We start from the raw sequence: 24,526 nt of genomic DNA, 5'->3' as shown, positions 1-24,526 counted from the left end.
AAGAGTGGCATTTTCGCCTCAAAGGAGATAAAAAAATAATAATAATGGAAAATACACTTCATTATTTTTATGACGAGTAAATGACATCACTCATCGAAATTCATGTATAATATTGTCATCTTACTCGACGCCTTCGGCGTTTATTATATTTTCTTTTTTTGATGGCAAACTGTTCCTTTAGAAATCGACCTTACAACAAGCAAGGGAATGACTTCAGACTGTGAGAAAGTGAACTTGTCAGTTTGGAACAGTGAGTACAAACCGGGTGAAGTCTTAACTAATTTAAAGTAGTGGTTTGTGGTACATTTGTATAGTCTTCAAATCGACTTTACACAAGTTTACAATGACAAAAGTAACTGACTGAGTTTACATTACTGAATCCTTAAAAGAAGAAACGACTTGAAGCAAGTTCACAATGACAAAGTTTACATGTCAATTTGGAACAGTGAGCATATAAGGCAGGTTTGGTCTATACCTCATAAAAGTCTGATGGTTGCGATACATTTCTGGTTTCTTTAAATCCTAAAGTTCAGAATGACAGTAAAGATAAATCGAGTAGTCTACATCATTAAAAGAGACGGTTGCGACCAAAAGCAAGCAATTTTTCTCGAGTACTATAGCTTTATTCGTTAAATGATTTATCTCGAGTACTCTATTCGCAAAGTGTCTTACCAAGTACACTATTCATTAACCTTACCTCGAGTAGTCTGTTCCTTACCGAGTACTCTGTTCATTAACCGTATCTCGAGTACTCTGTTCGCAAAGTTCCTTATATACCGAGAACACTGTTCATTAACTTTATCTCGAGTACTCTGTAAGCAAAGTAGCAAAGTTCCTTACCGAGTACACTGTTCATTAACTTTATCTCCAGTACTCTGTTCACAGTGTTTTACCGAGTACACTATCCATTAACTTTATCTCGAGTACTCTGTTAGCAAAGTAGCAAAGTTCCTTACCGAGAACACTATTCATAACTTTATCTCGAGTACTCTGTTTGCAAAGTTCCTTACCGAGTACACTATTCATTAACCTTATCTCGAGTACTCTGTTCGCAGTGTCTTACCGAGTACACTATTCATTAACTTTATCTCGAGTACTCTGTTAGCAAAGTAGCAAAGTTCCTTACCGAGTACACTGTTCATTAACTTTATCTCGAGTACTCTGTTCACAAAGTTCCTTACCGAGTACAGGCTGTTCATTAACCGTATCTCGAGTACTCTGTTCGCAGTGTCTTACCGAGTACGCTATTCGTTGAGCTTATCTCGGGTACTCTGTTAGCAAATTTTCTCTCGGGGAGGCTTCTGTCTTTGACGAGTGTTTCTCGACTACTGAGCTTGAAATTCTTTCCTCTCCTATATTTCTGCGATTGTTTTATTCTCCCCCACCTCGCCCTCTTTAGGGTAGTTTTCACTTTATAGCTCTGTTGTACGATACTCTCGAAGATTTTTAGAAGCATTTTGATCGCAGTGCAAGCAAAATGTCTATATGAAACATTTCAAAACACATTTGCTTCGTATCGATAATTCCCGTTCCAAACATTCTAACGTTAATGGTTTTAAAATAGTAAGAATTTTACTTACAATTTTCGGCATCCAGATCAGGGAACCGCTATCCTACAAACCCAGCTGTCTTGCTTGTTTGATTTTATACAGGTTCTCCATTAAACGAACGCAAGGAAAGTGCACATGTGATTGTATTGTAATTCAACAAATGCAAGCGGCCGTAGAAAGTATTTCAAGCATTTAACAAAACAATGAGAGATCAACCAGGTGCGCACACTTAATTAACATAACATTAGTATAATGAATATGCAAACATACACGTTTCGTATAAGGTAAGGGCCTACATGTGTCAGATATGTACTTAGATGCATGACCATTCGGCATACATGATGACGTAGGAGATTAGTAAATCTTTAATAAGTCGGTATAGCTATATTATACCACCGTTAGAATAATCGTCTCTAAAGACACCCAGTGAATATATGACATCTCTTGCAATACAATGAATTAGTATGAATCTATTTCGAGCATAAAAAAATGCATAAGGAGAGAACGAAGTTTCCAGCGTTGCCAGTTTGGAGTTTTAAACGCAAATAACTTTGAATGTCAAATTTGGCGTTTTCATTTCACTGGGCGGAGGAAAATTTGCGCCAAAGCGTCCTTAAAAAAATGGAAATTAATTTTGTTAGCACGTTTCACTACCTAATATTCATCTAAGAGACCACACTCCCCTATTGCAACGAATTGCAGCCCTCGCAAAATTCTTATCCATAAAATAACAATATTCGTATTTTGTCGTATTTTTCAACGATTTGGCCGGTTGCGGAACAGAAAAACTGGCAACCCTGGTACGAGCTATATAGTCATAATCTGACTAGCTAAAACTTACATGAAATCAGTAGTTGAAGGTAATATCACTCATTTCATGGTTGTGAAGTGTTCATGGTTGTTTTCAGTGGGAGTGTAGTCAGTGTTCATGTGCATGTGAATAATTAAAATAAAATATTAAACTTAACAAAGGCTTAAGATATCCAAAAGACAGTTCTTCATCAAAGGGCACATTTTATTTGCCAGTAGGGCATATTTGCTATATTTGTAAAAAGTGGAGGGGGGGCGTGCCCCCAGTGTCCCGCGGGTCCTACCCCCTGTGTGTAGTATCTAATCCCTTTCCAATCGACTCGTGATCATATTTATCTATTCCCTTCCTAATGGATTCGTGATACCTCAATTGACGTAACACCGTAACAATCATACCGTTACAGTCAGGCGCGGCGGAACGCGAAAATTATTGGGGGGGGGGGCTAATGTGTGGAGACTATCTAAGCGGAGCGCCACCATCGGTTGGCGCGGAGCGTGCAAGAAAATTTTGGGTTTTTCAAACCCCCAGATGGCCGGAAACGGCACTTCCCGAGTGTTTTATGCTGCGAATACCTAGCCCTAAAATATGGGTCTCAAGCCTGCAATTTCTCAGATTGCACGTTAAAATCTGTAAAAACATTGTAATTTGTATATTCGATGGTGTTTTAAGAGAGCAGCTATAACTCGTAGTGTACTCGCAAAGACGTTTTTGAGTGTAGTAAATTACTAATTGCAATTAAATGCAATAATTAAATAAATGTCATAAGAAAAAACAGAAAGTCAACAAATGGGTAATTCCAAAACCATGTGCAGTTGCCAACAAATATCTATGAACCAAGCACTGTCACGAATGCATGTACCCTATACACAGGTGAAATGCTAATATTGTGTTTTTGTTCGTTTAATAATTGATTGCGTTTAAACATAGAGCCATGTTCCACGCCTTGTGTGTACTCGTAGTGGAAACGCAAATTTTGATGAGTGTAGCGTTTAGCTTATTACACTCTTATTTAAAACCCTAATATTCGATGAGGCCGGGTATGATACAGACAATCAATGTGGTCTATAGCCAGGGGACGGGCCGAGGGTCCTCCCAGCATTTACTAAAATTATTACACCTAACTAGTATACGTGTGCATCGAACAGATCGACAAGTATGCATTGAAAAATGGGCAGATGCACGTTTCGGAGCCTTGGTAAATATTGGGGGGGGGGGGGGGCTTATCATGCATTTGTCCCCTCAACTTTTTCATTGGGGGGGCTGAGCCCCCCCGGTTCCGCCGCCACTGGTTACAGTCAAGATATAAGCTGGGACAAGGGTTGAGAGTGGATCATCGAGTTGTTTGGTTTTCGAGCTCAGGATCTTTCTTGAGTGACTTTAGTGCTTGTAACGCGGCTTGCTAGATGAAGTGTACCATAGCATGTATATCTTGGCCAAACTAAAGCATTTGTTTCTAAACTGGACCTCACCGAAAGAAGCAATGTGAAACCAGAGGATCGAGTGCGAATGGGGGGGGGGGGGGGCGGGGCAGCTGCCTCTCCAATAATGAATAAATAAGATCGTTATATACAACCTACTGTGAAATTGTTACTGAACCCCCCCCCCCCCCATTCCCCCTACGATTTTAAGTAGGTGTATTTAGGATCCCCCTAATTTTATAGTCACTACCTCCCCCTCCCCTCCCCTCCCTTGGACAGTCTCATTTCAAGAGATAATCAACTCAGTCGAAGGAAACTTTGACAGGTCCCAGAGGCCATCAGGATTGTCCCCGAATATGCTAGAACGTTAAATAATGGTCACTTGTGTTCAAAAGTAAGTGTACATTATACTGTCACCTATCGTTTCAATATATACCTGCATGTAACCCTTGAAGGTGTCAACCTTCAGAAAGCCACAAAAAAAGAAGAGATGTGGGCATATTTTGGCACCTTTCAAACTTGATGATGACCTTTATAAAAGGGACCACAGAAATCATGTGACTTATAAAATACAAGAAAAGAAAAAAAAATGAAACAAAATCAGATAAAGAAGGGAACGAAACTTGTAAATTGAAGCAACAACCTTTGCAAGGAGTATGTAATATAAATTCTGTATAAGAAATTATTGCACAAAAAGTCAAGAAAGATAAAAGGCAACATCATGTGCCAAAAAAAAATTAATGAAAACTACAAGGAACAAATTCAATACGAACATTCTCATTTTATGACAGGGCAGCCCTGTAACTCATAAATAGCTCTGGAACAAAGTTGCAAATTATACATACTACTCTCCTCTTGTCAGGCCTAATCATAGCCTATGGAACAGCTGGTAAAGTACCTGGCACTATTCGTGGATAGAGTCTAAGCTTGCTAATACATACTGAACATAAAATCAACCTTGCTGGTAGTGTGCATTCCAAATCCAAAACATGGACAGTTAGTTTTCATTGTTGTTATATGAGAGATAACATAACTCATAGCTATCTGCTGTGTGAGGCTTACACACAATATCTTTCATTTATGCAACAGCAATCTACATTTTGAACCGTCTAAAATTGCAACTATTTACTGGAAAAACACTTCCATTGATAAATCTGGGTAAAACTTTCAATTTTTTTTACATTCCGTCAGGGAAGAATAAAACCACTCCTCCTTCAATGCCTAGGACAACCTTCCAAAAAGGTTCGTGCACCTACCTAAATCAATAAAGGGAATTTAGAATCGGTTCACCCACTGGCCCACCCGCCCCCCTCCCCTTCCCCACAACGTTGAAATCCTGTGATTGTCACTGCCTAATTCTGCAAGCTACTGATGGCATGCACGGTAGTAACTCTCTATGTCTAGCTCATATGAAACGAGTCTGACAGGAAGAAGCTGCGAAGGATTCTATCATTTCAATCGTCTAGCCGAGATTCATCATCTCGTTAGATTACACCACCGAACCGATCATTTTCAAACAAAACACGACGAATATTAGAGTCTTCATATTCTTCTTTCTTTACTTTCCCTCCATATCTTGCACCTTTTCTTTAAAGGATCCTTATACACATGTGTCTGCTGATCCTTAACTGTATGGAGTCAAAGGTCACCCTGAAAATATTACTATGTCTCCAACCAGCTGGTTTCCTCTATTATCAGTAACCCCCAACCCCTTATAATTAATTGTCATACCTCCTGAAGGAATTATCATCACTTCAAACAGAGACATAACGATGGCGTTATCACTTCTGACAGCCATAATGTTGAAATCACAGAGAGCCTGCTCCTCAGTGAATCAAAGAGCAGAACTAGGCGGGTTCCCCATCAGAGGGGCACTTCAACGAGCCGCCAAATCAAACAACCGTCTCATAGATCCTGTCAACTCATCTTTACCACAAATGCGGAGAAATTTAACACTCCTCCTTGGAGAAGATCCAAACAGTTTCACTTAATATTGCTGACAGTTATATGCTCTAATAAGGGAAGGAAAAAAATAGGTGATAATAGCCTCTTGTGACTACCAACAAACTTTCTATGTTTTTATGGTAAATCATGCTCTTTTGTGGTTAGCCACATAAATTCCTCTAGTTACATACACAGAGTTGCACTTTATGCTCCCCCCTCCTTTTCTTTCTTTTTTTGACTTTTTTTGTAATTCCTTAAAACTATGCTGGATCGGTCATTCTTTATAGTGACAAGAAAGTCCTTAAGGGCAGATTATTTTAACAGGGAGGTGCATGTGTACCACAGATGAAACACTGAAGGCTAAAACCAGTATGATGATGATGTAAAATTTAAAGTAAACTTCAGTGCTCTGAAAGTTATGTTCCAGAATGTAAACTGATAAAGATATTGCCAATGCAAACAAACAGACATGTTGTGGAAGTATTAAACGTGTGAGGTTACACGTGGGATACATTTTAACCATAAGTTTACAGGACGGTGTTTGCCAGACGTACCCTAGAGAACTTCATCATATCCCACTCTCCCCTCCCCCCCACCCCTGTTTCATCTGACATCCTCTACATGCTCTATACACAGCTCATCAATTCTGAAGGAGGCATTCTCAATTTCTATAAACAATACAGTGCATTTCAAATAAAAGCATTAATATGTATCATCATATCGAACACATGTTGGTCGATACTGAGGAAAACATATGTTTCTTAAGAAGGCCCTATCTCTCAGACCATCATCACATCTGGCAAACCTTCATGGTGCTCTATAAACTACTGAGTACAAAGCTTCTCCAGTACGCTGAGTAGAATGTAAACATGCGCCATCCGGTATAACATCACCAGCCTGCCGTAACACTGGTGGTCGTTTTCATGGCAAGTTACTTTGTAAAAGGAAGACGAAATCAATTCTCCTCCAGTACGCTGAGTAGAAAGTAAACATGCGCCATCCGGAATAACATCACCAGCCTGCCGTAACACTGGTGGTCGTTTTCATGGCAAGTTACTTTGTAAAAGGAAGACGAAATCAATTCTCCTCCAGTACGCTGAGTAGAAAGTAAACATGCGCCATCCGGAATAACATCACCAGCCTGCCGTAACACTGGTGGTCGTTTTCATGGCAAGTTACTTTGTAAAAGGAAGACGAAATCAATTCTCCTCCAGTACGCTGAGTAGAAAGTAAACATGCGCCATCCGGAATAACATCACCAGCCTGCCGTAACACTGGTGGTCATTTTCATGGCAAGTTACTTTGTAAAAGGAAGACGAAATCAATTCTCCTCCGGTACGCTGAGTAGAAAGTAAACATGCGCCATCCGGTATAACATCACCAGCCTGCCGTAACACTGGTGGTCATTTTCATGGCAAGTTACTTTGTAAAAGGAAGACGAAATCAATTCTCCTCCAGTACGCTGAGTAGAATGTAAACATGCGCCATCCGGAATAACATCACCAGCCTGCCGTAACACTGGTGGTCGTTTTCATGGCAAGTTACTTTGTAAAAGGAAGACGAAATCAATTCTCCTCCAGTACGCTGAGTAGAAAGTAAACATGCGCCATCCGGAATAACATCACCAGCCTGCCGTAACACTGGTGGTCGTTTTCATGGCAAGTTACTTTGTAAAAGGAAGACGAAATCAATTCTCCTCCAGTACGCTGAGTAGAAAGTAAACATGCGCCATCCGGAATAACATCACCAGCCTGCCGTAACACTGGTGGTCATTTTCATGGCAAGTTACTTTGTAAAAGGAAGACGAAATCAATTCTCCTCCAGTACGCTGAGTAGAATGTAAACATGCGCCATCCGGAATAACATCACCAGACCGCCGTAACACTGGTGGTCGTTTTCATGGCAAGTTACTTTGTGACATTTTCAAGCTGAAATTGGTTAAATTTGGTTTTGTTGATTCCTGTAAGGTGGAAAAAAGGAAAGAAGAATCAATGCTTCAGGTACAGAATGGCATAGCTTTCAAATAAACTAAAAAAAAGAAATGTCCATGTTCAAGAATACTGTAAAAAAATTGATCAAATAAGAAAGAGAGAGATAGAAGGAGAGAATGAACACAAATTCACCACAGATATTTGTCGCCCAAGTTTCATTTGACAGTAAACAAAGAGAGATTTCAACTTTTAAAATGCCAGAAGCAAAAACCACAAAGATTTCTGCTTTGAGATGGCCCCATAAAAATTAATGTTATTATGTGTAATTATGCTAATAGTAATATTAAAAGTGTTCCTGTAAAGGAAACTTTTGAGGAACTGCTATTTAGAAGTCTATTAAAGAATCATGTCCTACTCTCTGTTTTCAGGCTTTACAGAAATTTAAATTTTATTCCACGATTTGGCAGAGTGAGAAGCTCCTCTGTTTGCTTCTGCAAATAACTAGGACACATATCACTAACAATGGGACTGAAAACATGGTTTACAAGGACTACAAAGGTTATGTTTACCTTCGTATCCTGAAATTCAATCATTTCTTTGTGCGATGATGTAATACCACACATGCATCAAATGTCACCATTGTTATTTATGACAACAATGTACTTTCATGGGGTGATATTCTGAAGGAGTAGTATAGTGCAAAGAATCTGAGACAACAGAACATCAAAATATTCCTCTCATCAACAGAATAGCCAAAAAAAAGGATGAAATGGGGATATACACAATGTATACAGGTCTATGAGTTATGGACGTAAGTTTACAGTGATTAATAGTGCCCTTCATCAGGGCTTGGAATCCCCTCTTCATAGCAAAATACAATGGGAGTAAAATAAAGGAAGTACAGTATTGGCTATGTTGACCAAAAAAAATTAGAAAAATTAAAGTATGAAAATATGAGAGGATATATTATTGAAAGTGAATAATGCTTCCTTAATTACAAATATTCTCAAAATTTTCACAATCTACAATGTCATACAGAGGGCAGAATGTATTTTTTTTTGTATTTTAATGGTTGAGAGAATTTGTGTTTACATTACCTTTGCTAGCTGTTCTGATGTTATAATCTTTGACATCATGTCAATATGTAATCTCATATAACTAAATTATTGCAATGGATTTTATTCTGACTGATGCTGAGCAGGTCTGTCTGCTAGACCCTGTTTTTTTTCTTGCGATAAAACCCGACCAAGAAAACATAATTCGTCCATGATCTTTGCGGGTTTAGAAATAACAGCTGCAACCTGCAAACTATTTTTTTGACAATTGAAGCAGGTGATAGCTCTTTTAAAGGTTCACTAACAAAAACTACATCAGACCTTTCATAGAAATTAAAGGGCTGCCGAAGCACATTTATAAAGCTCCCAGCTTCGTAGATTGTTGCGTTGTTAAGATATAACATATTTACACCTCATATTTTATTCATTTTATATGAATGAGTGCATTTTGCAGTAACAAAGACAGTTTAATTTGTTGTCTATGCATGTCATCACAAACGATTGTAGGAATGTGCTAATATCTGAATAAAATGCATACATTTCCAAATGTTTAAATCTCAGGAATCGAATCCAGCTATCAAGATGGGAGTCTGGCCAATGTGTTTCTTTGGGTGCTTGCTCTGTGATATAAATTTTTGTGAAATTTGGACTTCATATCCCTTTTAAGATGTGACAAGGAGCTGTTAAAATTTTGAGAAAGTCTTTTACTTTTCAAGGCAAACATTGGGATAAGCCCACCACATTTTCACATCAGATATACCAAGCCTAATTTGCATATATCTGGGCTGATATCATCATGTTAGTAGCCACTGAAGCTCATAAGAACATAATTAAATTTTCTTTTGTTGCTTCGATAAGAAATAATTAACATAGTCCTTGATACAGCAGTTTGCACTAGAATGAGTCTGTTGAGAAATGGGGTAATGCTTGCAAAACAAAGTCCACACTTACTTGTGGAGTCAACTTCTCTACTAGGTGGTCAAGATCCAGGAGGGGGATAATCGAGGGTCTACCATGGGCGCACTGGAAGGGCAGTTTACACTCCGAAAGCTGCGACAGGAGACATACCATATCTTCCATGTTCAACACATCTCCAAACTTGATTGCACCTGGAATGGAGAAAACCGGGGGAAAAAAATATAAAACTTATAAAAACTTATATACAACAACCTATGATTTAGTGATTAATAGCAGTGGACTTTAGAAAGACTTAAGGAACTCTGTGACATGTGGGTTGGATTACTTACAGAAGCTGGGTTGCAGTTTATCAGTACAGACTTCAGACTCCCCAAGTCAGCCAGTTTTACCAGGAGTCTCCTGATCTTTAAGGCAATATCACGCTCTCGCAACTGATCTCCCGACTAAATTTGTTTCCTAATATCTCTACGTAAAAAGCTATCAGAAATGCACTGCATGCACGTTTATTACCTGCATTTAATTGGATAACATGCTGCTGCTGCCAAATAGTACTGTTGCACCAACAAACACATATTAACTTTACCCTTGGATTTTGCCCAATTCTCCCCGATTTATGCCCTAAAAATTCCAATGTCTGGGAAAAAGTTAAAGATACAAACGTTAGGCAACTGCTTTAAATTCTTAGAGCTTTGTCTTTGACAGTTACATGGCAGGTGAGGACAAGGAAGAGATCTAAAAGACAAGTCGATTGAGTCCATCAATATGAATTCCTTCCTTTGACAAAATGCCATTTCAAGATCTTTTGAACCAGTGCTATGGTCAATGGGATAAAGATGTGACACTCAGCAGTTTAGAGGTCATGGCTTAAAGCCTCCGCCGGTTCACATCAGCTGGGTTTTCAGATCATAATTCATATTCAACATTCGTAAAAACAAACAAATTAGAAACCCAGTATTAAATATTAAGCTAAAAGCTGTTTCATTTTGCAAACCAGGTATATATGTGTGGCTATACTTTGTGTGGTAAAAATGCAAGTTAAAAGTCCCCACATGGAACCGTCCCTCCACCCCACCCCAATCCTTTCACATGACCCAATAAACCCATATACTCTGCCACTGTGTTCCTTCTGCACCATAGGTATGGTACATAAGTCAAAAGACAGCTTGCAAGATAATTGCTGCCAAATCTAGTTTACAACCTGTTGACAATGTTATTTGGCTATTCATCAAATACCTGTAAGCATTAGTTCCCTTCAAACTAGTTTAAGTTTGATACAAAAGAACTTGACGATTTCTTCATAGAATAACAGATATATGAATGCATATAGGTTTCCATTGTCCCACAACCAGGATGCATTCTTACAACATGTTTTTTCCTTTCTTCATGTTACTGTAGTTTGCCAACATTGTCACTTTTCACAAACAATTAAACATTTTTGGCACTGTTGAATCAGGGTATGTTTGTACAGTTCAAAGTTAGTTATTTTAAAAAATTGGCAAAACTTTCCTACAAATCAATATACAAACAATCATGTTTTTCCTGATTCATGTTTGTTGAGTTAAAAAAAGAAAAAGAAAAATGGAATAAGGTGTTAAGGTTTATCCATTTATCATCTGATCAAATATTGGCAAAAGGTGTTGTTCAAAGTCAATAATCTGCCTTGAAGGTAATACATCTCTGAACATAAAATATAAAGCTTTAATATATTTTGTAGAGCGATTCTCACCTCTACAAGCCTGAGAATTTAGAGCCTTGACGATCGTCTTGGGGAGGACACCACAGGACCCTGCTGTGTCCTGGATAAGTTGGATACACTCTTGGACCAAGGTCTGGAGAGGTTAAACGATTGAAACGGAATGAATGAGAAAATAAAAAGACGATCTAAGTATCTATAACTGGTTTGTTGATTGCGGAAATGCAGAGTTTTTAAGCCTGATGGCTTTCAGAATGTAAATGCTAGTACATTACATATGCCAGATATGTTATTGAATAGAACCACCTCTGGGGAAAGGTTTCTATGGTTACATCTTGATATCATACATGTCCATGTGGAAAATAATGAAAGCAAAATTATCAGAAGCGTGCCCTTCCAAAACTACAACTTTATTGAGCATGAATTAAAGATCTAGATACAATGCAGTCAAACAGATAGAAGTTTGAATATTTAGAAATTATTGGCATCTGGTTTGGTACAAGAGCAAGAATTTTTGCTCACCTCTGCCAAGTCCGTAGCAATAGGCTGTTTAGCCTTTTTCAGCATGTTTGCTTCTCGTTCTACCAAACAAGCTGGTAACCTTGTGACCTCTGATATTTGTTCTCTGCGATCATTCTTCTTCTTAAAGACAACTGACACCCCTAACCTATCCAATTTTTCCGAATATGCTTGGGCAAGTCGCCTCTCCTCTTCAGTGGTGTTGATGGGTATAGGAGGGATTACCAAGGAGGACCTAAGGCAGGATTCAGAGGAACTTTCTGCATCAGACACATCTCCATCCTCCTCAACAATGTCTGATTTTTGGTAGTAGGCATCTTCAAAGGGAAAGACAAAAAACAGGGAATGTTTGACTCTAACATTTTTGAAAAATTTTACCGTAAAAGTTAAAAAAATTAATGAACAGTCTGAATGAATGGTATCTGTGTTAAGAATCTGTAAAATAAAAAAGAGCAGGATTATAACCATAAACCTTGACATTACCAGGATTCTATTTTTTCTTCAAACCTTATGCCTAGCAAAGAGTGAGAGACATCAAGTATTTCTTGGTTAAGAGGAATGCTTGGACATAACTCAGATGCGTCCAACTGCTTCTCATTGCACTCCACAAAAACTGTGCTCAAAATCTAAAATAAAAACATATCAGCTCTTCAAGCTTGATATAATCAGTATACTGTTTTTCCCTTCGTCAAGCTCCCATCCTCCCTCCCAAGCCCCAATCCCCCATTCTCCATCTTACGTAGTTTAACATCAGACTTTAAGAACTATGCCAATGACTTGGTATACAAACATTTTTGTCTGTGAAGGTTCACACCTTGCAATACGGCTTCCCCCCCCCCAAAAAAAAAGTTACATATTTCCATGGCAACTTAAAAATTTATCCCCACAAGTGTATTGTGACTGTTCCCTCACCCTGAATAAGTCGTTCAAGCCTAATCCGTTCGTGAGCTGCATGTTGATCCACTAAAATCAAGAGACTCGGTTCACCTGCTGGAGATTTTCTAACGGAAGCTTCTGCACGACAGACAATGAACTTATTATCAACTTGTCCGATTACCTGAACAGAGTATTAAATAGAACATACAGAGGTGAAATCCATGCATTGTCAAAAATATTGGAGCATTAATGGGGCTTGTTTTAACCACAGTTGCATTAAAATTACATATACAATTTCATGTTTGATTTCCATAAAACCAAAATATTCTAAGGTTAACTCAAGTTTACAGCAAATTCTATTTTTAAACTTTATCTTCAACCCTGACTTATATCAGTAGATTGCTTTGAGAGTGTAGGATCCTGACTGATATTTACTTCTAAAGTAAAAGTTTATCAAGATTTGAAACATCTGCTGCTATAGGAAAGCAACAAACCAGCGACATGGTTTCCATATTCCATCTTGCACATACAGGTATGTTCAAACAATCTTATTTCTCTGTAAATTACACATAACGAGACGTAGTACAAAAATCAAAGCATTTAATCAGATTTGAAGAAAAAGATGCCTTGGATAAATCTTGGCTTAATTACTAATTTGAAACAATTGGAATGCAAAAGGTCTTCATGTCATATCCTGGCATGATATATTTTGATTACGAACCTCCTTTCAATTACTTCCTAGACGAACACATGCAGCATACTTAAGATCTCACTTTTCATGTACAAAAGCAACACACAATGCAGTTTCCTTTGCCAAGCTCTCAATGCAATTATTACGACTGCAATAAAAAAACAAAATGCTGAATAGGAAATGGTTGATTGTTTTCATAAGACAGGCCTCCCTTTTCTTTCTTTTTTTTCTCTGGGAAGAGTAAAACATTACCCAGCCTACTTTCTGTATATAATAATTTATTTTCATTTCTTACAAGAATGGCTGCGAAATTAAATCCATGATTTGCGAGGGAATCAAAAGCCTCCTGTACAAACAAAACCACGGTTCACCTGAAATTTTTTTTATGAACTAGGTCACCGTACGTGCCAGTTTGACTTACCACAAAGTATGTTAAAAATGTGAAAAAGAAAGAAAGTCGAAGGAGAACTTCCTCTTCGTGCACTTTCAACCGAACTATTTTCTCTATCTATAAGCCTAAAGGTATTTTGTTTTACTGATTTTTCTCAGAAATAAGGATAAAGATTTTTGTTAGTTATGATCTTAATTTAAATCGTGCTATAGCAAGCAGAATCTACTTGCACTATTGTGTTAATATAAATATTTCTGTAAAGAAAAGGTATTGCTTCAATTATTTCATGATTTCTTTTATATTAGTGTAGAGTTTTCCAAATGAATTCATTTATCTTATATTACATGGGTATTACAAGTTGGGTCAACCTGACTTATTAAATAGCAGCTTTCATTTCCCCATCATGCCCAACATACAAGGTTTTAACAAGTGGTGTGGTGGGGCAGGAGAGAGGTAAGGTGGGGTGGATGTCCATTGCCCATGAGTTTATAGTATTCAAAGTACTACAACAAAACAAAAAGGGAGGGGGTGGGGTGGGGAGGAAGTGCTCATCTTAACATGCCAGAACTTCCATTTTGTACCCCAAATTCCAAATGGGGATCAGCAGGTCCTCTCTCCTCCTCCCAACCCTCTCTTACATAGTTAAGGAACTTCTCTAATTGTACCAAGCTATTTCATTACAGAATATGATGACTTTGTGAAATATACCTGCATGGACTTGAATATTTCCTTGGTAAACTGATATGGGTGTAAGCTGTTGTGCACTTTGACGGTGGCAGCCAGCGTTTGTGTGGTACTAGCATTGAGGGCCTCGGATGCAGCCGTCTCAAAGATGGGATTCTGCCAGTTGTCGAAGAGTTCATCCATTGACTTACAAGACTCTGAAATATTCAGACAAATAAATTGCAAGGAATGTACAATGCTTAATGAAACACATTAATCACACTACAATCTTTTTCGATTGCTGACATATAATAAGATTCAATTTTTTCTTGGGAACCTGCGTTGTGCAAAAACCTGGGACTAACATTGATGGTCAACATGGTCAAACTTGCATTTCATGTGAATTAAAAGTGCACAAAGCAGTTATGTAAACATGCATAATAAGGACAAAATATCATCTGAGGGATTCATAGTTAGCAAAACATGATAAAGTTTTAGACTATTGCAGTACCACTACCAGGAAACTATTTAAAGTGAAAAATTTATTAACCAATGTTGAAAATGTTAAGTCTTAGGGACACTTTAAACACTTCCCCTTTAACATTTTATGCATGATGCAACAATGAAGAAAACAACACTTGCATCAGGAATGCATTATTCTGATTTTAACTATTTAATGTCATTCAAAACATAAGAATGTCAAGCTAGTAGAGTAAATCACTTGTGAAAACTTCAAAACTGATCTCAGAAGCCAACAAGGAAAGGAAAAGAATGCCAAATCTAAACATCTCCAGAGATTTTTGAAACATTTACAGCCTTTAAACAAACAAACATATATTTTCTTTCAACAAATTTATACAGAGATGCTAAAACTGAATAAGTAGCAAGAATGTCTTGCAATGTCACCCTCTTCTAATAATTCAATTGGGCAAAACCTCGTAAACAAAAGTCATCCTGTGGTTTTGATAAAATAAAATTACCTTTTCTTTCCTTTTCTCTTTATATGATTATGTTCATTTCTGACTGTGATTTTGAATTTGAACTTGGATATATTTACTCGAAAAGTGAACAATATGGTTTACGCAGCTTTGAAGGAATAAAAGACTGTCAACTTTTTAATATAAACATGAGAATTTTTTAACTTTGAGCTCTGGCCATTGAAACTTGGCTAAAAGACTTGATCTGTAAATTGTCTCAGTTGACTATTAAAGTTCGCTAAAATCCAAAATAGGAGAACATTTCTTATGTAAAGTAATCTTCTCGTTCTTTACCTGAATCAACCAAGGGTATTCCATCTTTCCATTTTAATTTTCTTTCTTCCTCGTCTTTTGATGAGATGTGTTGATTTATGAGCTTCTCCACATCCGCCTGGTCCCCTCCTTCTGCCGAAGATCGCTGTCGTTCTTGGAGGGAACGAGGGAGGAATGGTTTGGCACTCTTTGGCAGGAACCAGTACAATTCACAAGAAAATGGGGCAGAGGTACCTATAAAAATGAACAATAATTTCAAATTAATCATCAAATTCATTGAAGTGACATGGAAATTAAAAATTTGCCAAAAAAATTCTACAGCAATTTCATTGTTGGTTTTAAAAGGCAAATAATTTTCTAAGATTTCTAATGGAAAATCATTGTCAGTTGCATGTTGTAAGAAACCCAAATCTACAAGATGGATCAATTTGACCTGTTGGCACAATTGAAATATTAACAAAACTGATTTTGTAATGCATGACATAAGGTTGACCCCATCAATTAATTACTGACCAATTATATTGCCCCCATCCCTAATGCCCCAGTAAGAATTGAAGAAACAGACTCCTAATGGTAAAATATCAGTCAAAATCAGGACCTAAAGTATGCAGTATGTCAAAAGCCCACAAAATAACGTTGCTCACCTTGAGGCACATCGCTAGGAGCAGAGACAACTTCTTGCTTGCTCTGTTTGTTAGAGAGTCCTCCCTTCCTCTCTTCATCACTGTTCCCTTCTTCTGTACTACGAACACGCTCATAAAATGGAACCGTATCTTTTGTAGAATATTTAACAAACTTGGGAGCATTAGTGGTCTGACTCTTGATAGCATCACCTCCTGCACCATCTTGGAGGTCATCATTACTAGTCCCAACATTGGCCTTTAAGTTATCTCTCCCTGCCCTAAGAGCAACAGAGTTCACACTTTCTCTCTCCAGAGCAAATGTATGATTATCGTTTAAGATGACTTTGGTCCTGGTATCTGTATTGAAGTTCTCGTCACTCTTTGCCGCCATGGTACCTCCTCCTTGAGAGTCTAATGGTTGGTTGATGGACTTGGATTTCTGCTGAGAACTGTCGGACGTTTCATCAGTACCATCGACTAAACACTGGACAAGATTTACGTCCAATTCATCTCCTCTTTCGATCCTCTTTTCTTCGACAGATGACGATGATACTGATTGTTGCTCAATAACTGTCAGGAGACGGATGTCCTCTTCACTCAATGTTTTCAAATCATCCAGTGTCCTCTGTGATAGTTGGCTTGATACCACTGGGAAATCTTCATCACTGGTCTTTGACTGATTCACATTTATATCAGCTTCATCATCCTCCACAACTTGGATAGCTAACTTTGCATCACTACCAGAGACCAGAGTTTCCAAGTCCAGCTCCATCTGTGTCCAAGAAGCGCCGGGTGGTGTCTCAACCGGAGATGGTATAACAAACGGTTGGGTTGTAGCAACTGGACTCGCATCAGCAGACTGCTGTGTTTCACTAGGGTTGCATTGATTCACAAGGTAGTTTCCTTGTTCAGGGCTTTGAACATTAAACGGCTGTGTTGAGAGGATTTCTTCTTCACCATAGGTTTCGACTAGATGTCTTTGAGAGGTGTCAGTTTGGTCAGCTACACAGTTTCTACTCTCAGACGGAAAAGAACAAAATGGACTACTGTCAAGTATCGCTAATAACTCTTGATGTTGTTTCTCACTTATTGTCAAATTTTTGCAACTCGGGGATAATTCTGTCTGTCTCGGTTCATTCTCATCGTTGCTTGGATACCTATTCTCTCTAGTGTAGCTAATCTTTCTACCCTGGTTCTCAGAATCGACATTGTCCAAGTATTCATCCCTTGTAACGTAACCTATACCTTGCTTCAACAGTTTCCTGCTAACACCATCCGGTCTAAAAGAGTCCACACTGTATGCCGCAACATCAGGTTTACATGTCTTGGAACCTTGTACCTGTTTAGGGTGGGATTGCTTCGTCATGCAAGCTGCCATTTTATGATTATCATGCAGCCTCATTGATTCTGAATCTGTTAAGGAATATTCCCTCTGAGAACTATTTCCAGTGGTTGAACATCCAGCACGTTCTACTTCTGACTTGTCCCTCTGGGGTAGTAAATCTTGTGCAGAAATTACAAAACTAACAGTTGACATAAATGACTGCTGTTTGGAATTTGAAGTGCTTGCATGATGCATGGAATCAGTTCTAACAACCTTGTGCTTGGTCTGTGGACCTTCAGAATCAGATGGCAGATTTTGCTTTACTCTTAAAGATCTTAAAGAACCACTCTGAGCATATTTCTGGAAGCTTTGGTCAAGAAAAAGACCATCTTGATCAAAGTTCCTTCTTTGAACAAGTGGAGGAGACCTTCTGGAATAGTTGCTCGTCTCTGCAGAAGATGGCAGGCTATTTAAATTTAAGTCCTCTTCATCTTCATCACGCAACCAGCTTTGTGGGTCCGATTGTTGCATCCTGTTTGAGGTGTGACTTTGGTCCACATTATGTGACCTCTTTTCAGCCAGACCACTTTTCACCACGTTTCTATCTATAGGAAAACTAGTCTCGAATTCTACATTACTGTTTATACCTGTTCTATCCATTGCTACTTTACCTTCCCTCCCGTCTTCTTCATGTGATGGAAATGATGAGACATGATCGACTTTCTCTGTGACGCCAAATTTCTCCTGGTTTGAAGAGAATCCTGTTTGCTCCTCATCACATTTGGAAGATGCACATGATTGACGAACGGCCAGTTCATGTGACAAAGGATAAGAGTGTCTCCTGTTCTGTTCGACAGAAACATCGCCTTCTTCATCCCCTTTCATATCTTGCTCAAATGTTGGAAACCATCGATGTCTCATTTCAGCCATGCTCAAAGTTTTCCTCTTAGTGCCCTTAGCTGTTGGGAAAATAGAACAGTTCTCCTGAGATTTGTTAAGAGCCTCTGATATCTTCGATGCAAGGTTTACAGAAACGTTCACTGGTTTGGACCTTAAACCTTCCTTAAATCTGTGCAGAGAACTCACGTATCTGTTTGACGTAGGTATCTCCTTAACTTTGGAACTTGAAGCATGAGCAGAAGCATCTGATGAGCCAACTTTTTGTTGGTACTTCTGAGGTACTGTCTGAGTTTCGGTTCCCATGGATTGGTCTCCTTCCATAAGCTTGCCAATGTTGGGTGTCTCAGGTTTTTCAAAACTGGCACGTTTTGAAACATCTTTCAAAGACTGCTTTTCCTCCTCTGAGGTTTCCTTCAATAACGAGGACTTGGCTTGTGGACTTATATCTTCTTCTCTCTCAGGAGTAATTCCACAAGTCCTGACTTGAGAATGTGTTTTGCCTTCATCTGCTCTATGGCTTTCCAGCTGATTAGATGAACAGTGATCTCTCCTTTTATACTGTCCGTCAGGACTGGATACCATGGCAACCTTTCTAGTTAAACTGTTCGAAGCAGAGATGTGCTGTTGATTTTGGGAAGAAAACTTACTTGAGCCAGTTGACAAAATGTCTGAAGTTAATACACTTTTGTCTGAATGGCCGACAGCACAGCTATCCCCTAATACTTTCGGAACAAGTTTACTACTCATTTTTGCGGATCCAGTCGACTGGCATTCTTCTGCACTTTTCTCCTTGTCAACATCAAACAAATTCGAATTAACCAATGTGGGTCTCTCTTCTGAACCAAGTGACTTTGGATTAATCTCAGACAGCATTACCTTTCCATCAGGCTTCTCTGTTTGGATACACCTTAGAGTTTCACCCTTTTGTACGGCATCTACCGAAAGAATTTCTTTCTCTGAGGGTGACTGCTGTTTCCTTTGCTGGTGATGTTGGTCTAGGTAACCCATCGTCCCTGACCCTGAATTGTCATCAGATGACAACAAGCCCTCCTCCACTGACCTCTCTAGATCAACTGGAGCACAGGACGCTCGGGATGCTAAATAGTTTCCCTCATCCTTAGAGGAACCTTCCCTTGTGGAACCTTTGCCTCTCACCTTTCGATTATCATCCTCGGGGACGTTAACATCACTGTTGCAACTATCATTATGCCAAGTTTGATCACCTTTCTCTCCCTTTGTTCTGAGATGAGCTCTAGTCACTAGCTTTGATTGCATGTTATTAGAGCAGTTCTTGGTACTAATGTTGAAGCCATACTTTTGCAGTTTTGCAAGTCTAGATGGTGGCACTGGTAACCTCTGAGGAATGGTTTCATCAATTTCTTCATCACTAGAGTCCTCTGACTCGCTTGTATCATTGGCAGCCTCATCTTCTAGGTTGCTGCTAAGAGTAAGATTTTCTTTGATCAAGAATAACTGTACTGCCTGTTCAATGCAAGATGATACGCCTGGCCAATCATGAAACTCAAGGAAAGTCTGAGTGGTGTTGGGAAGAATATCATACTCAGTTCTAAGGCAGCGAATGTCAAGCACATAGACAGCAAATTCTCCCCCAGACCCTCTCGGCCTAGGACTAGATCGGTCACAGAGTGATAAGAAATCAGGATTCACCGGAGACTCTTTCCCACATCTCTGAGATTTGAAAAGGTAGGACTGTTTCAAACCATGCTTGACCAACTTGTGTATCTTGGTCCTCAAAACTGCTCTTTTATTGACATAAACAAATTGTAGATGGTTATTGACATGACACTCGACACCAAAATAGCCTTTGACTGTAAATTTCTTGTTTGAGTTTGTGACCTCTCTGAGAGCTTTTGACTTGGCATGCCCAAACAGAAATCCAAAAGCACTCTTAGGAGACTGGGTGGAGTGTGTCTGAATCAGCTTTGAACCTGAACAGTCATCTCTTAATGAAAATGAGACATGATGGTGGATGATTGCAAATGCTTCCAAACTTCTCCTAATTCTTTCAAGATCCAAGGCTACCTTGATGCTTTTCTGTCTCACTGGTAAATTGTAATAGACATTGTATGCTGTAATCGTTGTACCGTGGGTCGATCTCTTTTCCTTCACTGGGGATATCTCACACACTTCACCTTTCTTGAACAATTTTGAAAATGTCCTTCCCTCACCTTTCAGTCTCGAGGCTACTTCTAACACTGAAGAGATACCTCTTAGACTGGCAAGAAATTCCCCACGGTAACCAAAATAGGATACGTTCTGTAGGTCGTCCAAGCTGTAGCACTTGCTGGTCATGTAGCGGTCACCGATGTATTTAAGGTCCTCGCTTGAGATGCCATGTCCATTGTCCACTACTTGGAGTCGCAGAGACTCTAAATCAACCCTGACGGCAATGCAGGTGGCTTTGGCATCTAGACTGTTGGAGACCAACTCTTCGACACAGAGGGCCAGAGAAGGAGTGCAAACTGATGAACGAAGCTTGGCAACTACTTCAGTTGGTAGGGCTTGAACAGGTCTTTCTGCTTGCATGATCCTCTACAGGTAAACATCATTATCTATAGTGGTATCTCATCGAAAGTACATGGAACCAGCTGTCTTTGAACCTGAAAGACAAAATACATACTAACGGATTACTAAGGAAAGAAATTTTTACGTGTTGATTAAATGTCAATATAGCTAGTACCAAAACTTGTATAACCTAAATGATTGTCATATATATATAGTGCAGAGCTACACTGAACCACGAATTGTAGTCATATAGTGGTCATTGCACATGCCAACATTAAAACGGTCCAGTTTAGGCTACGGGTCACCACAGACTTAAAAACATGTATTGTTGGTAACTCAGCCATATATTCTTGTCTGAAATCCAGGATGAAGAGATGGTAAATTAGGAGCCATGTGTTAGATATTTTGAACCACTGTTGTTGATTTTTTAAGTAAGAAGTACCAGATTTAATACAAGTTTCAAAATCACAGAGCAGTGAGAAATATACTATAGAAGTCATAGCATCTGATGACATGTGAAATTCCTCAGAGGAGTTACCATTAAAGACTGTTTATTAACATTTTGTTTATTTGTGGTGGACAGCAGTGGTGTAACCAGACATTCTCATCGGGAGGAAGGGGGGGGGGGCTGAGGTAGTACAAGAGTTTGAGTACGGGGTGGCAAGTTTGGCACACAACTAGTTTGGTCATTTTAGGTACTTTTGCAATATATGTCCCATTCTCAAACACTTGAAACCATGGTGACATTACTGTTTTGTAATTTTTCTGTACCCAAATTGAACAGCTTATTCCAGTTTCATCCACTCAATTGTTGAAGTGATATATTCCAACTAAAAATAAGAACCTAATATATTAAAGAAAGTCAAGCGTGTACCCAGGATTTCATATTGGGGGGGGGGTCAGGGTCCGGTGGATGCAATTAAAGTTATTGACCAATAGCCTAAGACGCTTTGCGCTATTTGCGTAGGGCCAGCCTTAATTCCTTTGGTGGCAAGCTATACGATATGGTGGACTTTAGAGGCTTTAGAGTTTTCAAATTTTATCCAATCAGTCAAGATTTTAACCATGTAAAGGTATATTAAAATGTTCACTGGACTTTAGAGGATTTAGAGTTTTCAAATTTTATCCAATCAGCCAAGATTTTAACCATGTAAAGGTATATTAAAATGTTCAAAATACTGCATATGATTAGCCTAATATTGATTTGTTTGAACTTTACTGTATAATTCCAGTACATTGGTCAGGGGCGTAGCCAGGAATTTGCCAAAGGACGGGCGAAACTTGTTCACAAACTATCTAAGCATATCACCACCATGGGTTGGCGCGAAGCGTACAAGAAAATTTGGCCGGAAATGCCTCCCAGATTGCTGGAAATGGCACTTCCCAGGCCTTGTAAGTTGCATCTAAGCAATTTTTATTTTGAAATTACTAGTGATATCATAAACAAATACAAAAAATATGCTCAAGGGGTGGGGGGTCGCCCCCTTTGCCCCCCCCCCCTTGGCTAAGAGCCTGACATGGGTTGAGTAATTCTATGAAAGTGTCTGAAATAAAAACTTGATGCTTTCTTGTTTCAGTGTGGTAAGTTTTGGCCGTTTCCAATAAGGCTTTGTAGATTTGTGATATTGTGGCAGCAAGTACAGAGCATCCTCTGCCACTGAGGATTTTTTTCCTTGACAATAACAAAAACCTGAGGAGGTCTTTTCACAGCTGGCCAAGGAATGTTGGTAGCAGTCATTTTGGAGGTTAAATCTCCTTTCGAGTTTTGTGTCATTAATATACCTGATTTTCCTCTTAATCATTATTAGATTGGGGAGGAAGTCTAACAGTGTCTGGCTAACATTTTCTAGCTTAGCAAATGGGTATTAAGTTGGCTTTATGACGTATCATTCTAACATAAGTTTGGCAACAATAAGAGACAAGTCTTTGTAATACTAGCCTACAGTACAGCCTAAAGGCTAACATTAGTGTTATACTAATAGGTTAAGATATGATGGTATATATGGTAAATTTTCAATAGTAAGGGCATTTAATGTTATTTCAAAAGGTAACAAAGATGACAATCTCGCTGATTTTGCTCAGTGGTTCAGTTCTGTTACTGAACTATGTGATAAAATCGATGGGCTGACCAGAAATAGAATGAATTATTCTTGTAGGTAGGGAGTCAAACTGCTTGAAGCAAGGAAATTTCCCAAACTTTGCCCATGCAGAAGTCTACTGTATGATTCTGCTAAATCGGTGGAATAATCCATGAAAATGTCTCAAATTACAAAACTGATCTTTCCTTGATTCACGGTCGCATTTTTGGTTTATTAAAATATGATTAATATTAAGATTGCAAAAGTGGCTAAAATTTTACTTGCCAACACGGCAACTAGTCTATCAGTGCAACTACATAGGCATATGACACGGAATGGAATTTAGGGAAAACACAAAGTTACCGTCCACCACAATACTTGACTCCTGTGATCATCCGTATACTAACAGTAGGCCTATTTACCCTTTCCTTGTTCCCTATGGAACTTACTCAACTCCACAGGCGATCCCAGCATCTGCCACAGAGTAATCATTCTTTTATACGTAGCATCTACTCTTTACTCTATAGTCAGTAGTGCGAAGTTCGGCATACTGCGAAGATCGGCCACCCTAAGAAATACACGATTTTAAAAAGACAACTGACAAGAAGAGCCAAATTTCACCAAAAAGTACGAAGCTACAGTTATTTTCTCTCCAAAATGGCCCGTGTGCAAGAAATTACTTACATATTAGTCAATAAAATGACGGAGATCTATGAAGTCTGTTATATTACTGAAAAAGCAACTGCGCCACCAATTTTATCACCAGCGCCACACTGTGGGTTGCGTGTCCGAACTTCGCAATACTCTAGCAAAGAAATACCAGTTCCACAATCACGAAGAATCTTCTTGGAAAACAACGTGAAAACAGTTTGCAGGAAAGAAAGTTTGGCCGTGTATCGTACTATAACAAAATTCTCCCACCATATGAAGTATATTTTCTGGTGATTTAGACCAGAATATTTAGTTTTGGGGTGTTTTAAGTCTTAAGTGTCCGAACTTCGAAGTCACCATCCTACTGCATGACAAAGGTTGGTAGGGTCTACGCTCTGTTCTAAATAGACACTAGATTATAAGTTACACTTAACTTGCAGGCATTAAAAATAAGCCTATATTAGCAGACGACTCACTTTCTAATAGTTCCATCGGAGTCTTGTATTTATAAGGAACATCCTTCCTTCTTCATACTTGTTGTCTGTCTGAGATAAAGTAACGAGCTGAAATTTGCTTTACGGAAACATTGCCAAAAGTGGATTACAATGTGCATTGTTTTGTTCTAGATTTACTATTTTCATTTCGCAATGTCAGGTGGATTGTCACATGCATGGGAATCGCACTACTGATTGCACGTCTGCCCATAGATATGTT

General features: G+C 38.8%; 1 protein-coding gene and 1 long non-coding RNA gene across 2 annotated transcripts in view; both read right to left on the bottom strand.

Annotated features, from left to right (window-relative positions):
- Window positions 1-1,715, bottom strand: part of LOC139971197 (uncharacterized) — a 56,843-nt gene extending 55,128 nt beyond the window's left edge. The window contains exon 1 of the long non-coding RNA XR_011794330.1: window positions 1,581-1,715. This is a non-coding gene — a long non-coding RNA (uncharacterized lncRNA). The remainder of the gene's footprint in view (window positions 1-1,580) is intronic.
- A 4,258-nt stretch (window positions 1,716-5,973) lies between these two features.
- LOC139971069 (DNA mismatch repair protein Mlh3-like) lies at window positions 5,974-24,477 on the bottom strand. The gene is made up of 9 exons (XM_071977242.1): window positions 24,289-24,477; window positions 16,355-21,178; window positions 15,732-15,944; window positions 14,506-14,678; window positions 12,752-12,896; window positions 11,843-12,156; window positions 11,354-11,456; window positions 9,661-9,818; window positions 5,974-7,683 (listed from the first exon to the last, which is right to left on the bottom strand). Exons 2-9 carry the CDS (start codon window positions 21,102-21,104, stop codon window positions 7,621-7,623), a joined length of 5,919 nt encoding a protein of 1,972 aa, XP_071833343.1. The 5' UTR covers window positions 21,105-21,178; window positions 24,289-24,477; the 3' UTR covers window positions 5,974-7,620.
- Window positions 24,478-24,526: the final 49 nt, after the last annotated feature.

Source organism: Apostichopus japonicus, chromosome 8 (genome assembly GCF_037975245.1).
Source record: "Apostichopus japonicus isolate 1M-3 chromosome 8, ASM3797524v1, whole genome shotgun sequence".
Lineage (NCBI taxonomy): Eukaryota > Metazoa > Echinodermata > Holothuroidea > Aspidochirotida > Stichopodidae > Apostichopus > Apostichopus japonicus.
The sequence above is the reverse complement of the archived record's forward strand: the minus strand, read 5'-3'. Positions and strand labels throughout refer to the sequence as shown.

Bases quoted from the DNA above. Each gene is read 5' to 3' on its own strand.
- LOC139971069 (XM_071977242.1), bottom strand. From the start codon at position 21,104: ATGCAAGCAGAAAGACCTGTTCAAGCCCTACCAACTGAAGTAGTTGCC. The intron at 11,457-11,842 runs GTGAGCAAAAAT...TAACCTCTCCAG, and splicing joins TTGCTACGGACTTGGCAGAG to ACCTTGGTCCAAGAGTGTAT. The intron at 7,684-9,660 runs GTAAGTGTGGAC...TCCACCTTACAG, and splicing joins TAGAGAAGTTGACTCCACAA to GAATCAACAAAACCAAATTT.